The 16529-nt window shown below is 40.2% G+C and overlaps 1 protein-coding gene across 3 annotated transcripts in view; it reads left to right on the top strand.

The window, feature by feature from the left end:
- The window catches only part of LOC138978127 (activated Cdc42 kinase-like), a 106215-nt gene extending 94839 nt beyond the window's left edge, over positions 1-11376 (top strand). For all 3 annotated transcript variants that reach the window (XM_070350773.1, XM_070350772.1, XM_070350771.1), the window contains exons 16-17: positions 10641-10692; positions 11238-11376. In XM_070350773.1, coding sequence (XP_070206874.1) covers positions 10641-10663 — 23 coding nt within the window. In that variant the 3' untranslated portion in view covers positions 10664-10692; positions 11238-11376. The remainder of the gene's footprint in view (positions 1-10640; positions 10693-11237) is intronic.
- The last annotated feature ends 5153 nt before the right edge of the window (positions 11377-16529 follow it).

Here is a 16529-nt window from a genome sequence, read left to right as displayed (position 1 = left end):
TCCTCTCCCCACCCAGACGAGGTGGTGGTGAGGGGGAGGTGGTGGGGGAAGCACCCTCTGTGCCACCACGGACCCCCAAGCGGCAGCTGAGCATGCCGGCGCTCAACTCTCGCCCTCGAGAGCGCCGGCATCCCCTGATGTACAGCAAAGACTCTGGTTGTGGCCCTACCGCCGAGTCCATGGCTCTTAGCAACAGTGCCCCCTCCTCCACCCTTCACGCCGCTCTCTCTGCTAACTCAGACTATTCCGCTTCTTTTGACGCTTCTTCTCTCGCGCCTCTCTCTTCCTCTTCCTTATCCTCGTTCCGCGCTTCTCACAACCCCTCCCCTCCCGCTTTTATGCGTTCCTTTTCTCTGCATGACGAGCCCTGCCCCCCGGACCTCCCCCAGGCCCCTTCAAGGCCCACCAATCCCCGGGCCCACCCCCTCTCCCTCCCCCTCTCCTCTCCCCCGCCTTCCTAGTTATGACGTTTCGGCCAGGTCAGACTTGGCCTCTCACCACTACTACGGAGTGGACGAGAGCGCCCTAGACAGCAGTAGCGATGATGTCTTTCATTCCAGCAGGCGGGCTCTCCCCCCGGCCCCCGCCTCCCCCACCTACCCGCCGTTTTCGGGGAGCGCGGGGTCCGGCGGGGCCATGAAGTTTGCTCCTCACAGCGTCAAGTGCAGTCTGGAGCAGCTGGGGTTCTTCAACCGCCAAGACCCGTTCTGGGTCCAGACGGTCAAGCTGCCGGAGAGGACCCGCTCCAGTGACACCACCCACAGCTCGGAGGAAATCTCTCCGCTCCTGCTGGTCAACTACAAGAACTCCGATAATGTCAGCTATGAAGACTTGCTTGACTTTGGACTAGATAGGTAAATGCTGTTTGCCAAACTGCTTGTTTAGACCTGCACTCCCTTTTCCTGTTTTCCGACATGCAAAAGAAAAGAAGAAAAAAAAAAGTCCTCTCCTGTCTAAAATTGAATAGAGTAAATAAGATCCATAACGGAATAAGATTTGCAGCATCCCATACCCTGATAATACGCCAGTAATTCCTGCCCGCTCTAAAACTGAAAAAGAATGAAGACGAGTGCTGTTTGGCAATCTACTTTCTTAAGACCGTAACTCTTTCCATGTGCGAAAATATGTCCTACCCTGTATGAAACATGAAAGATTGAAGAGTGAGAATGCTGTTTGCCAAACTAATCTTCCAGATGGTAACCCTTTGATCCTTATCCTGATAAACCAGAAAAGTCCGTTCTCTGATAAACCAGAAAAGTCCGTTCTCTGATAAACCAGAAAAGTCCGTTCTCTGATAAACCAGAAAAGTCCGTTCTCTGATAAACCAGAGTTGTCCTTTCTGTCTGAAACTAAAAGAGAGTGCAGAAGAGTCCTTTTTTAACAGAATTAAACTGGCTGCATCCCTTTTACCTGAAAATGCTTCTAGTTTATCATGGTGATGAAGCTTTTATTTGCCCTGTGTTCTTTCTGCCTGAGGGTAAACAGAGAAATGATTAATTGTAATTAATTATAATTAAGAGATAAAGATTAAAACCACCTTTCCCCCATCATGAATTGACAGGAGACCAAACAGTAAAGAATGAGACTTTTGAAATAACATGGAAATTCATTGACTGATATTGTTTGAACCACCTTTTCCCCCATCATGAATTGACAGGAGACCAAACAGTAAAGAATGAGACTTTTGAAATAACATGGAAATTCATTGACTGATATTGTTTGAACCACCTTTCCCCCATCATGAATTGACAGGAGACCAAACAGTAAAGAATGAGACTTTTGAAATAACATGGAAATTCATTGACTGATATTGTTATTGTGATATTGTTTGGTAGGTTCCACAGTAGAAACCCAAAGCTATACAGGACCCTTAGACTTCCCACTTGATGATACATTTCCCTGTTACGCCTTATTTTATTTTTAATGCCTGTTTGACCCATGAGTTATAAAGGAAGACTGACCGTTCTGTATGGCCCAGCTTCATGCTTGCTTGCAAGTGTTGGTTTGTAAGACAGCCACAATGGTAGCTGGACTTTTTGCAAAGCTGTGGAGCGAAACATTTTGGTTTTATAGTTGAGATCACAGAGCTTATTTTTAGCGGTGTCTGGAATTGTGTTTCAAACTATTAAAAAGCTCATTGTGCTGTTATGATAATCTCAAATAAGTCGATGAATCGCTTCGATAGTGTTGATTTTCAGACATGTCTGGTTAAGCTTGCAAGTCCTTAAAAATTATTGTGTCCGTCTTCTAGTGAGAGAACGTCATCACAGCACAGAGTTATAAATCCTACCCCATGTTTGAGCCCTTCGATCTTGATCATAGCTCATTTCCCTTCAGCTTATTTGAAAAAGAATAGATTCTGTAATATGTTATATGGTGTTGAAAGAGTTTTTAGAATTTTACTCCTCCCAAAAGTATTTCTCCTGATGCCGGAGTTAAGATAATTATTGACTGGTGGTATTTTGAGAGTACTTTAGGTCACAGATTGTAACTCTCAGAGGATACTGGAAAAAATCCACTCCTGTGAATTGTGCAATTTTGTCATTTTAATCAGGTCATGCTGTAATAGCTTATTCCTACCTTTTTAATTTTATAATTTCACTGAAGTATATTTTGAAGTTTTTGTTTCCTTTTGTTTGTTGTTTTTGATTTTAATTATTCCCACAAGATTTGAACTTAAGCATGCAGCCTTTTGAAGATAAGTTTCTTGTTTTGACTTCTTGCATGTGAGAGAAAAGATAATTGTCAAAGTTAAATAGTTTTGCGAATTGAAAAGAAAACTTTGATGTGAAAGTAAGTAGCAGTTTCGCTTGATTTGGTGAAATTCCCTTTCTACCAATCTCAAATAACTAATTCAGTTAGTCTTGTTTTAATCCAAAGTCCTTGTTTTTGACATTGTCATACTCATTTATAAATTGTTTTTGTGGTAAAACTGGTGTTTCTGTGGGCTTTAACAGTGACTCTCAAGTGTTCTGTAAACCTCACACCCTGTTTTTAATCTTCAACTTTGAATTCCCGCAAAATTCAGTTTTTGTGTTTCCCATTGTCTTTACTCCTCTCCCCTTTGTAACCCCCGGTCTTGAGGAATGTTTGCATGGTCATTAGTCGTGATTTGCCTGTTGAGTTTTTCTCTTTACGTTTCTTTTTTCCAACTTGATCTTTCTTTTGAAGATTCAGTCCTTCTGGCAGGGGACAGTTGCACACAGATCAGCAATTCCGGAAATAACTCTGGCAGGATTTCCTAAGTCTAGCAGGGGACAGTTGCACACAGTCCAGCAATTCCGGAAATAACTCTGTCAGGATTTTATGTGTTGTGGAAGAGTTGCTTGTCTTTGCAATCATCGAGGCAAGCTACACGTGACATTGTAGGCCAATCACTAGCGAGCGGAGAGTCTGCGCATGTGGTCGCTGGATCTGATCACTGAGGGACATGATCACATCGGCAATGCTGATTGTCAGCTCTGATGTACATATTTTCTAATGAAAAGAGCGTTATGTTGAGGGGACAGTGCAGAAAGTACAGATCAGAGATAATTCTCACTGGGATGTCGGTCGCTCGCAGAGACAAGCTGCTGGCTAGTGTTTTCCGAACAATGTCTCGTGTACCTTGCCTCAGTGTTGCCAAGGAAAAGCAAGGAAATGTTACTCTCCCACAACCCGTAAACACTTGACACAGTTATTTCCCAAAATCGTCTATTTCAACCAATCCAACACTGATTGGTTCACACCCAGTTGGGTACTTTTCTTAATGTGCACACCAACCCCGGTTTGAAATTGTAATGCGTTGCAAGCTTGAACTTTACTTGAAAACCTTTCACATAGCTGCCAACCCTCCAGGATTTTCCGGGAATCTCCCGAATTTTACAACTTCTCCCTGCTCATATTCAAGACTTGCGTTGCAAGCTTGAACTTTACTTGAAAACCTTTCACATAGCTGCCAACCCTCCCGGATTTTCCGGGAATCTCCCGGATTTTACAACTTCTCCCTGCTCATATTCAAGACTTAAACGGTCCCCATGGACCCCCTGGCTCCTGGATTTTGACTTCAGAAGGTTGGCAGCTATGCTTTCAAAAAGTTAATTTCCTTGAAAAAGCAGCAGTATTGTCATGGAAAGCTTGAAAAAGCAGCAGTATTGTCATGGAGAGCTTGAAAAAGCAGCAGTATTGTCATGGAAAGCTTGTAAATGCCTCTATGATATGGTTCAAAGCAAGTCTGAGACAAAAGCAAGGTCGTTTCTCCCAGAAGGACAGTAACTTTGAATTTAACCCGTTGAGTTTGATTTTGTGTTTGTTGTCCTCTTTTGTTATGTTCTTTAACCCTTTTCATTTCCAGTGTTGCCAGAGAATCTGCATCTTGTGTGCATGAAGTTTGATTAGCAGTCTTTGATTTTTGCATGGGGGTGGGGGGGGGATCAGAAACAAAATCTTTTGTTTGATGCAGGAGTCTGTTTTTTTCTTTTTCTTTTTTTCTTTTTTTTGTGTGTGCTTATTTGTGCATGACAGAAACAAGAAGATAGAAAAACGCAAAAACAAGTTGTGTAGTTTTCTTGAAGTAGACACAGAATCTATTTTGTTAGGTTTGCACAGATTCTTATGATCTTTGGCTGAGGCATGGTGTGTGATGTTTCGGTTTGCCTAAGCAATCAATTTTATCTAGGCTAACACAACTGTTTTTCAGACTAAAATGAGCATGCCTTTGTTCCTTCTCTGTTTGCCCTATATTTACTTATTTATTTTGTTTGTTTGTTTGTGAGTTTGTTTATTCGTTTTATATTTTTGGCTGACTGTTTCTTTTGTTACTTGTTCCGGAAGTCAATCACTCTGGTTGTGGGAAAATCTTCTGTTTCCTTTCTTCATCTTTCCCTTGTGTGCCCTTGGCATATTTATATTTTATTTTAATGTAAAGTTCTTCTCTCTCTCCATCATCCCCCCCTCTTCTGTCTCTCTCTCTCTCTCTCTCTCTCTCTCTCTCTCTCTCTCTCTCTCTCTGTCTCTCTCTCTCTCTCTCTAGCTCTCTCTCTCTAGCTCTCCTCTCTCTTTCTCTAGCTCTCCTCTCTCTCTCTCTCTCTCTCTCTCTCTCTCTCTCTCTCTCTCTCTCTCTCTCTCTCTCTCTCTCTCTCTCTCTCTCTCTCTCTCTCTCTCTCTCTCTCTCTCTCTCTCTTTCTTCCACAAATCTGGAAGTTCTTGACTAGTTTGTGCTAAATTCGTATGCAATTGTTTTTGGCTCTGTTTTCCCTTCCCTGTTTCGATAATCAGAAAGAGAAGAGAAAACAAACACTTTGTCAGATTCATGACTGTCGTTTTGACAAACGTTGCTCTACAGACTTGCATGCATCCTGCATGTGGACATTGTCTGTGTGTCTTTAAAGAGAGCTTCCTTCCAGTGCTAATTACAGTATTATTACATGAACCAACACACATCTGTCAATGTTTTTACAAGGAGTATACAGTGGAACCACCCTTTTAAAACATCCACAAATCTGAGAAAATCTGGTTTTAACACTTTCCAGCCCAACTATGTTGACAACGTTTTTTTTTAGCCGAGACCAGCTGTGCTGTAGCAAGGTCACTCAGAATTGTTGTAACTGTGTAGCAATTGTGCATCAACAACGCTGGAATGCAGGCGTTAGATGGACGTTACAGGAAGCGACTGAAGCTAACAGTCTGGACAGATATATCCGTACCTGGTCAGATAGAGCCATATAAGTAGGTACGGATATATCCGTACCTGGGAGACAATGAAAGGAGAGTCTTAAAAAATGGGGAATTTTACAGAGGTTATGAACAGAATTAAAGTCTGGAAAAAAAGTTCTTATAAGGGAGGGACAGTCTTAAATTGTGGGGTCTTAAAAAGGGGGGGGGGGGGGGGGGGGTTCCACTGAATGTAGGAGCATCCTGCAAGTTTGACACATTATGAAAGTAATACAGCCTCATTGCTTTCTGTGAAGAGCGAGACAGTTTTGACAAATTAGTTTTGTAACTGATGCCTATATCATCCATAGGCAATGTTTCAAACTAACTTGATCAGGGTTTAAGGGGTTGTGGAAGAATATCTATAAGTCTTCCAAACACAGAGGCAAGTAAACCAATTAGGCGAGTGGTGTGACTACACAGGTGGTCGTTGATCTGAACACCGAGGCACGCGATCCAGGCATGGGAATTGTGCGCTGAAAGGTCCATTTCTGCAACAACAAAAACAATTTCTGCCGAAAAAGCAAAAGTGTCCGCCGAAAAATAAATGGGGGAGGCAAAAAAAGACTAAATTTAATTCCAAACGAGCTCGGATGACACCAAATTGCACCATTTGGGTTCTTTGGAGAAAAAAATTCCCCGGATCCCCCTTGTAAGGCGAGGCACTTCGCGCCGTCACTTTGGCGCTTCGCGCCTACAGAGTTATTTTCAAACATCATGTAATTGTTAGATGAATTCATCAAGACGATTACACTGTGCACAGAAATCCTTGAGGCCAATGTGTGGTTAATGTTTGTGCCCAAGTGTGGTTAATGTTTGTGCCCAAGTGGGAGGACACTCTTATCCCGTGTAAACATCAGTCAAGTTCTGTTTTTTTATTTTTTTTATTTACGAGGATTTATATTGCGCACGTATCTCACCACACAAGGCGACTTAAGGCGCATGTTACCTATTAATGCCATGTGAGATGGAATTTTTTTACACAATATATCACGCATTCACATCGGCCAGTAGATCAACAGCCTATAGGCGCTGCATCCACCTTTCACGGCCTATTATTCCAGGTCACACAGGTATTTATGGTTTCCAAGATGGTTTATCAGGCATGGGAATTGTCCGCTGAAAGGCAAATTTCCGCCGACATATTGTTTTGATCCGCCGAAGAAGCAAAAGTGTCCGCCGAAAAAATAAATGGGGGAGGCAAAAATGGTTCTAGATTTAATTTAATGAATTTAATGGCAATCTTGGAGCTCAGATGACACTAACTTGCACCATTTGGGTTCTTTGGAGAAGAAAAAACCCGGGGGAGCATGCCCCCTTCACGCTGTCGACTTTGCTTCTTCTTCTGCGTTCGTGGGCTGAAACTCCCATGTACACTCGTGGTTTTTTTGCACGAGTGGAATTTTACGTGTATGACCGTTTTTTTACCCCGCCATTTAGGCAGCCATACGCCGTTTTCGGAGGAAGTCGACTTTGCTATTACATGTACTTACACATTATCAGCCTTTTGACTTTTTTCAATTCCCATGCCTGGTTTATACAAAGAATGTTGATGCTACAAGAATGACTAGGGTGCTGGCGAATGTTCATTGGTTTAAAAACAGTAAGTGAGACTGTCTGTGAATGACATAGAACTGTTGTGTAAAGAGCAGGTGTAGTATATTAGCTGTGAAAGTGTTTGTGGGAACAGTTTTATGACTTTACTAATTGTATGTAGATCTTATGTCTCTCTTTGTCACCTAAGCTGTTCAATTTTATTTCTGAGGCGATGTTGTATTGTGTATGCTTTTGCATATTTGTCTTCTTTTTGATGAGCAATTTTGTGACAATTCGGTCTGGTGAATAGTACAATTGTGGTGAGATGTGCCCTTTAATTCGAAAGACGATTCGCTTATTTCACCAACCCTGTTGGGGTCATATTAGTTTGGTGAGCCAATTGGATTTAAATATGAACCAGGAAATTTTAACTTTTAACTGTAAACCTTTTGATTTTGGAGTTGACCTGCTGTTAGAATTTGTATGGTTTTATTCACAATCTAAAGCACATGAGTGCATGTTACAGAGGTTGTTTTTGCCTGCTCAGAATACATGCGTCCAGCTCACTGTATATTCAGTCTGACCTTCAATCGTCCTTTCCAAATAAGTATGATGCAGATGGTATGGTTCTTCAGTTGGACATCTACTGATTGTCATCAGAAGTTGACCGGCAGTTATAGTATCTTAATGAATGACCCAACCCCCTCTTGCTACTAAAATGACTCCCCTACCGCCCCCCCCCCCCCCCCCCTTTACCACTGCCAGTACTTTTCCAGACCTATGCTCCAGTTATTCATTACTCCTGCAACAACCTCCCCACCCCCCTTCTTTTCTCTATTTCATAATCTCTCTCTCTCTCTCTCTCTCTCTCTCTCTCTCTCTCTCTCTCTCTCTCTCTCTCTCTCTCTCTCTCTCTCTCTCTCTAATCACGTTCCTTTTGTAAGCCTTTTTTTTTTACCATGGCTCTGTCAACAAATAAGTGGATTGAAAAGTGGATAAACAAAAAGGAAAGCATTTGAGTGAGACGTTTTTGCATTTGCCTTCTGCTCACTCAACAATCAGACCCAACCCCCCCCCCCCCCCCCCCCCCCCCCCTTTTGCACCTGTGACCTAACAGACTTGCCTGGATGGTGGTAAGAAGCAACCAGAGTTCTTTGCGGACATCCTTTAACACTCTCCTCTTCTTTTTTATTAATTGCATTTTTGTTGCAGTTTGGTGAGGAAAAATGGTTTGTATGGGTGTGTCTCTTGTGGGGATGGGGGCGGGGTGTTTGTTGTGTCTTTGTAAAAAAATCGTCTGCTGTCATTTATCTATGGCTTTTAATGAAAGCTGCTGCTTGCCTTTTGCTTCCTCGGTGAATACTGTAAATTAACTGCTGGTTTTTTTTTCTTTCTCGCTTTTCATTAACTTTACACAAGCCTCTGGGTGAGAAGGGGTGACGCTTACGCTTTTTGGCTCTTTTCTTATTTTCTTGCCTTTTATTCCCTGTGTGAAATAATTTTTCTCATGGAAGAGAAAAATGACAGCAGACTGTCGTTCGATATGAGAAGAGAGAGTGTTGGAAGATGTGTGTCTTTTCTGTCTGGTTAAAAAGCTGACGTCTCGTGTGCGTGCTGTGTGTTTTACAGTGACATGACCATGCAAACATTTGTTCTGTTCTTGTATAGATTTGTACAGCAATTTGATTTTCAGATCCCCAGTACCCTGTACATGCTGTACATATAATGTGATATCTTGCAGATTTTCTTTTTTTAAATGATGCATTGCAGTCTGTGAGTTGACCTTGTTATGCAAATGATTGTATTGTGCTTGCATTACCTGTTAGTTTGGTAGAGATTTGTTTCCTAGAGACATGGTTATGACCTAGACAAGTGCGACCTTGACCTAAATGAGTATGACCTAAATGAGTATGAGTATGACCTAAATGAGTATGACAATGCACAGTGGTACATCTGTTTCTAACCAACATTTTTTGTTTGCAATTTTTCCCCCAGAATCATTCACCTTTTGGTTTCTGTTGTGAATGAGTTGGATATTGCCCCATACTTTTTGTTTTTGTATATATCACTGTCAAAAATGTGTCAAAAGAAGGCCAGACTTTTTGTATGTGTACCAGGGTCTCAAAACAGATACCAAATTAAAAAGAATGTTATCTCTGATTGTTAATGATGGAGCTTGGGAGGAAGGTCAAGATAGAAAAGGTTAAAGATTTTTGTTTGTTTGTATCATAGTACAGATTAAAATCACACACAAATTCACATTCACACACTGTGTGAAAGTAAATTAACAACAGCAAAAGACAGAAGGGTGAATTTTGTCTGATAGGTTCTTTCAGACACGGCGCTCTGATGATTTGATATCATGTGACAATCGTTGCTTCAGGTGTATCATGAAAATTCAGCAGTCCATGCATTCATTTAGTTGTGTCATGTTGGTGAAAAACAGAAGTGCCACTGTGGCATTTGTAATTAGGGGTGAAAAGTCAGCAGCAGAAAAGTCCTCTGCTTAGCAGCCCCCAAGTCAAACAATTGTCAGTTTCCTTTTGCCACATTCTTTACCTATTTTTGTGGAAGGAGGGCGAAGAGAAAGGGTACAGATTTTGAAATTGGCACTCCATCTCAAACTTTTTTCAAAAAATAATTTTTTTTATCAACGATTTGGTCAGCTTTAATACCTTTATCTTATGTTGGTTTGTTTTTCATTTGCTTGTTATATGGTTCTATGATTTAAGGGGCAGGATTGGTAATGAATTACATTTTTGGAAGAGTGCAGAATTTAATGTCAGTTTCAGTTGACATCATTTTAAGGCCTATGGCAGTTTTGTTCATTGTACCGAAAAAAAGGGGAAAAGATATTTTCATAACGCTGTTTGAGCACATATAATACAACCATACTCAGTCAGATAAACAGTACCAACATTTTAATTTTAATTGAAGTTGATTTTTTTCAATCTTTTATTTGCATTACAATTGTACTCACATTAAGTACTTTCAAAGTTTGCCATAAGCCATATGAAATTAGCTTTTCTCCAATTAGAATTTGATCATGCTGTGAGAAATTCATTTTCCAGGAAATACCTGGTTAAACTTAAACCTATTACAAGCATTCCCTGTATCGAACAGTTATCACAGATATGTTTCAGTATCCAGGTTTAATATAAAATAATAATAATACTAAGTTGTTTTTTTCTTTTTAATTTGCTTTCAAACAGTTTTAAAGGAAAGAAAAGCTAAATTATTCGCTTTGAAAAAATACACTGTCTTTACCAAGACATTGCTTGTAGACTTAAATAGCACATTGGGGTTGCTTGTAAGAGGTTTGCCTGTATATATGTACAGTCTGTTTGTACTTAAGATTTTCCCAGTAGCGGAGATTGTGACATTGTTTGACATGTGTGTTTGTGTTACTGCAGGCAGAAGAACCGCGAAGAGGTAGAGATGATGCAGAGGCTGCTGGACAATGAGGTAGGTTATTATTGTATGTGTGTGTGTGCGTTTGCATGTGACCACGTGTGTGTGCCCGGGCTCGCGTGCGTTTGTGTGTGTTTTACTATCAGTGAGGTTGTTCTCTGTTCAGACTGTCACAGTCTGTGTGTATGTCTCTTTCTCTCTCTCTATCCCTCCATAATAAAGTTTTCGAGTTCTCTCTCTCTCTCTCTCTCTCTCTCTCTCTCTCTCTCTCTCTCTCTCTCTCTCTCTCTCTCCTTCCTTCAATCTTTCCCTTGCCAGCACTTTTTCAACGTCTTTGTTTTATTCATACACTTTCACAGACCCTGCCAACCTAACAGTAAACACCTCTACCCACCCTTTTTCCTAACAAAATTAAATTGCTGGGTTCCGTCTTCCTGCTTCATCTGCACGTTTTCTCAAATTTGCTAATGTTGTATCATGCAAAATTTCAAATATTTTCCCTCGAAACTTGGTATGCTTACATATATATATATCTGAATCTAATTACATTCTCCTTTTAGAGTGTGCTTACACATCTGACTCTTACGTTGTCCTGTCAGGTGAACTACGATGAGTGTCGCACAGCCCTGGAGGAGACGGGCTGGGACATGGGCCAAGCGGTCAAGTACGTTCTCCTCAAGCAGCTGCTCTCCCTCCACCTGGCCGACGTGCACACCTGTAAGCGCACGCTGATGGCTCATGGCTGGCACGTCCATCGGGCCGCCGACCATTTGCTGTCGCTGCCCAAATCACAACAGTCTGGTGCTGGAGACTCTAGCCCCGAGTGTGTGGACGTATAGGGAAGGGGGTGACATTTCTGTAGCTGTGTTAGTTAGGAAGTGTCTTGGTGTTGATGCTCGGGTGGCCAGGGTAAGCAGCATGTTGACTGCGTTTTTTCAGGAAATTACAGAAATATTGAAACTTCAGAGGTCTGTTGATTAATGGATTCTCAGAAATTAGATCCCCAGTAAAAACGAAGAAGAAATCGGTGATGAGGAGCTGAATTCTTCAGAGCATTGCAAATGTTAATGGAAGAAAAGAAATTAATGAACACTGTTTTGTTTTGATTTTTAATTTCTTTTTGGTCACGTGCCAAACAATATCAAGCAAATGAATTCAACAGGTGTTGTTGATGCCCAGACATGAAATGGAGCAAAACAAGAGGTGCTGATCTACTTTGTTCTTTAGTTCATTCACAGGTTCTAGGGCAATAGGAGAAATGGTGAAAGTAAGCATCCGCAATTTCATAACATGTGATGTGTCAAAGGTTTGTCAACACTTCTTGCCTGTGCGTGAACATACTGTCACTTAATACAAGGCAAGAATTGTGGACCACATAATTATCGAGCAGTGTGAAAACATTTCTTTGAAGTGAAAACTCAACAATGCTCGCTGACTATCTGCCTGTGAAAATGGAGCTCTTCTCTAAAGCAGACAGCGGAGTACAGCCCAGATATCTGCGGTCCTTCCACTAGAAGCTTTTAAGAAATTAGTCATCAAACATTTCGCATTCTGCACAAAGAGCAGTCAGGATGTTGAGTTTCGCTATGAGTCCAAGTAGAGGGATGGTTTTATCCCATGGACATACAGATCTGATGTTGTGAACTTTTTTGGCGGGAAGGACTGTGCCGTTAAGTATGCACAACAGCTACTCTTTGTATATTTTTTTGTATTCTCCTTAGGATTCGCGAAGGGAAGAAACAGAAAAATAATGCGAATTGAGACTGATGTGGATGTATCGTTCATATTGATGATGCGAATAGTGAGTCCATGGCATGTTTTGTGTGATCGGAAAAGATTCGCTTTATTGTAGTTCTTTGCTGCTGATGGTAGAAATGGTTGACAATCGTTCTGGTTTTGGTTTGAATCAGGATTTGCTGAAACTGTCACTTACATCTGTGCTTGTGTTCTTTCTTTATATCAGCCCATGTTTTGCTTGTATGTGTTTTCTGTAGTCCTTCTTATTTTGGTAATGTTACAGAAGGTGTGTGTGTGTGAGAGAGAGAGAGAGAGAGACTCAGTGCAGTTTCTGTGCTCATTCAAATGTCTACATCTTTGGGTAGAACAGGCAAGTTTGCATTATCTCCACTAGCATTGTACATCAAAGAAACAAACAAATCCAGTTTTCTTGACCAACACATCTACTCCGTCATGAACGCCTTTCATTTATGAAGCATATTTCAACTATTCATTACATTTTGAGCTGAAAGGTTCACTTCACATGAGAATGTTTAGCAGGCGAGTGTCCCATGTTATCACAGCTCACTGTATTTCAGTCATTGCAATATCGAGGATGACAAACCCCAATAAAGCGAACATTCCTGGTAGGAAGTTAGATTGCTCAGTTCTTCAAAATATTTGTCATATTTGTCATTCTTTTTGGTTCCAAGGAAATCCTTATCACACATTCATAACATCAGCAGTAAATCTTTTTTCCCAGCTTCAGTTCAGTTTTTATAAATACATGTAGAACCAAACTAAAACAACAGAACTACTAATGTTGAAAAATAAACACTAAAAAGTCTGAGTGCATGACACCTGATTAATAAATATTTTGTGCACTGTGTATTTGCACTTGCTTTTACTGTTTAGCGTCCTTTAACTATTGATGCCAGAATTGAAGTGAGTTGTAGATAAGGTATGGACAAGTATGCATGTGTGCTTGTGCGTATTAGAGAGAGTGCTTTGTGACTTGAGTGTAACTGTGCACTTTAAGTTATTTACAACACATTGGCTTCACAGTAGTGGAACACATGATCTGCTTGTAAATACTCAGAACAGTTGATCATAGCTGGCTTTATCACTACAGTGAAGCCCATATGAGATGATCATCAAAAGGCACACAGTTAAAAGAAACTCAGTCTTTGAGAAATGTGATAGAGGTGACTGCTTCCCAGTTCTCTTGCTTGCGCTAATGAATTTAAGGCGAAAAGATCAAGGCACAGTACTCATTACTAAAGATAGCTTAACTTTTCAATCTTCTTAGACTTCCCCTTCTGCACTGAAGTTAGAATATACACCCTAATTTGTTGAGAATAAAACATGCTGCGTGTATACTTGTAGCTACTTTAAAAGCTTTCCGGATTTCAGTTAATCAAAATGTTCTTCTCATTTCTACTTTATTTAAACATTTTTAACATTTGTATGTACATGTACTTTCCTGTTGCATGTAAAAGCTTGGTGTCGGCAACTGTGTTAGTGTAGTCCATAGCTACGAAAGTATCTTGCTGCTTCTACCTGGTGAATACAATGCACAGAGCATACAAAACAGTAAGCACGGCACTGTAAATAACGTTTAGACATGCTTCATCTTTACATGTAGTACACTGCTAGCAATGAATGTACAGATGAGAGTTGGTGCACAGTACAATAGACTGCATGCCAGTAAAACTTCAATAGTACATGTACCTGGATAGAAAATGCTATACAGTAAATAATGCAAACGTACAACTGGGTTGCCAGCTTCAGTGACATACATGTGGAAACTAGATGTACAGCTGACGTCTTGGCTGTACTCTTGTAAAGGATTATGAACAGTAAATGACTAATGTACAGTGAGGAGTCTGACAATAACCTATATACTTACAGTGTACACACAGTGTACTGTACACACACAATGGTGTACATTACTGTACAAAGCATGCCCATGCAATTTGCATGCTTACATTTTGTGCACAGATGGAATACGTATCATCGTCGTATGTACATACAAAAAAAGGATGATGTAATTGCATCACTGAACAACTTACGAAATGAAGTTTTTGTATGCAGTTAGAACTGATGTACTAGCTGTGAAGTTTGTGAATGTACAGTTTGTGCATTGACATTGTCCTGTAGCTGTGTTCTAGTTTTGTCTTCTCATATCATGTACAGCTAGTATGCAATATCGTAGATCTACACCTTTTAATACATTACTCCAGTATTTGCTCACTTGCCAGTGTTCATATTTGTGCAATATTTTGTTTGTGCATCAAGCATTTCCTCCTTCTGTCGTTCTCTTGGTATTGTTTTGTTCATATCAAAATAAGTTCTGTTTTGTATTTTGGTGTCATTAAAAGGGGTAACGTACATCATGCTTGCAATACTTCTTTCAGTGTTTATTTGACAGAGACTTAGGACCCTAGGCTCTTGAGACGAGAAAGAAAAATAAACGAGTGTTTGTTTTTGTCAGTTCTGTTTAGATTTGGTAAAAAAACACAGACAAAAACAAAACATTTTTAAGCAAATGTTGGTATTTTGCTGTGCTTTATGTCTTTACATGAAAGGTTCAAATCTACTTACTGCGTAGCTTTAGCCTGAAAGAAAGAGTAATGTGAATATACATCTTCAAGAATGTTTACTATGTTGCAAGGATTAAGTTTTATTACATGGCGTTAGTTGATATATTCTTGCTTTATCACCTACTGTTGTATACATTGCTCCCATGATACTTTGTGCTTCCCAGCAGTCATTGTGTTATTTAGGGAGATGCGTCTGGAATCATGAAAGTAAGAGCTCGATCTCTAAGAGCACCGTTCCAAATTTAGAATGCTGGTAAACAATGAAGTGTACAGGAACATTTTAAAGCATGTAGGTTTTGTAGTACAGTGGAACCCCCCTTTTAAGACCTCCAAAACTCTGAGAAATTCAGGTCTTAAAAAGGAGGGAGTCTTACAGTGGGGATACATTTACAGAGGTTATGAACAGAAAGTCTCAGAAAAAAGGGTTCTACAAAGGGAGGAAGTGCCCCCCGCGGGTTAGGGGGAAGAATTTACCCGATGCTCCCCAGCATGTCGTAAGAGGCGACTAACGGATTCTGTTTCTCCTTTTACCCTTGTTAAGTGTTTCTTGTATAGAATATAGTCAATGTTTGTAAAGATTTTAGTCAAGCAGTATGTAAGAAATGTTAAGTCCTTTGTACTGGAAACTTGCATTCTCCCAGTAAGGTCATATATTGTACTACGTTGCAAGCCCCTGGAGCAAATTTTTGATTAGTGCTTTTGTGAACAAGAAACAATTAACAAGTGGCTCTATCCCATCTTCGCCCCCTTTCCCCGTCGCGATATAACCTTCGTGGTTGAAAACGACGTTAAACACCAAATAAAGAAAGTAAAGAAAGGGAGGAAATCTTAAATTGTGGATCTTGAAAGGGGGGTTCCACTGTATGTTGTATGTTAGAAAGGCATTGGAAAGAGAGAGGGCGTGGGTGGGTGGTTGGGGGAGAGGGGTAAAATGAATCTAGAAGCATTGAAAATGGTACTGCAAAAGTTTAACGCCATTGTGTCATTAATTAAGCATTTGAATCAGATCGAAATATGCTGGATTGAGTAAGAACCATTTTCCCTCAAACAATTTTTTTTTCTCTCAAAAGAATGTTTATTGAAAACCTTGTTATCAGTTTTATTATTGCTGCAATGTTCTCTTATTTGTTCATGTAATTTCATTGACTCGGAGCAGTTGCAGTTCTCCCTTTTGACAGACTTTCAGTATCTTTTGTTTTCATACATTATTGCAGTTATTCAATGTTTCTGCTTATGTGTGTGTTCAAAAGTCAACTAGCTCCATATAGTTCGAGTTTTCTGAATGTTCACAGAAAGAAAAGATTTTCAACCAGAACATGTTCACACTATGTACAGTCATTTCAGTTCCAATTATCTTTTTTCCGTCTTGCGTTTATATTTAGCTGCAAACATGTTTTTGTCAAGTGCGCCCCTATTGTCTTAATATCATTTAAATATAAAACCCATGCTGTCTAAACTGGTTTGCTTATTTATATCACATTAAAACTTTAATTTTGTACCTTCGTCTACGACATGATCATATGTTAATGTAGCGTACAATATGGTGTACATGATATGTGTTTGATTCCTGTC

The sequence above is a fragment of the Littorina saxatilis genome, linkage group LG10, assembly GCF_037325665.1.
Source record: "Littorina saxatilis isolate snail1 linkage group LG10, US_GU_Lsax_2.0, whole genome shotgun sequence".
NCBI lineage: Eukaryota > Metazoa > Mollusca > Gastropoda > Littorinimorpha > Littorinidae > Littorina > Littorina saxatilis.
Note: the sequence above shows the minus strand (reverse complement) of the source record. Positions and strands in the feature narration are given on the sequence as shown.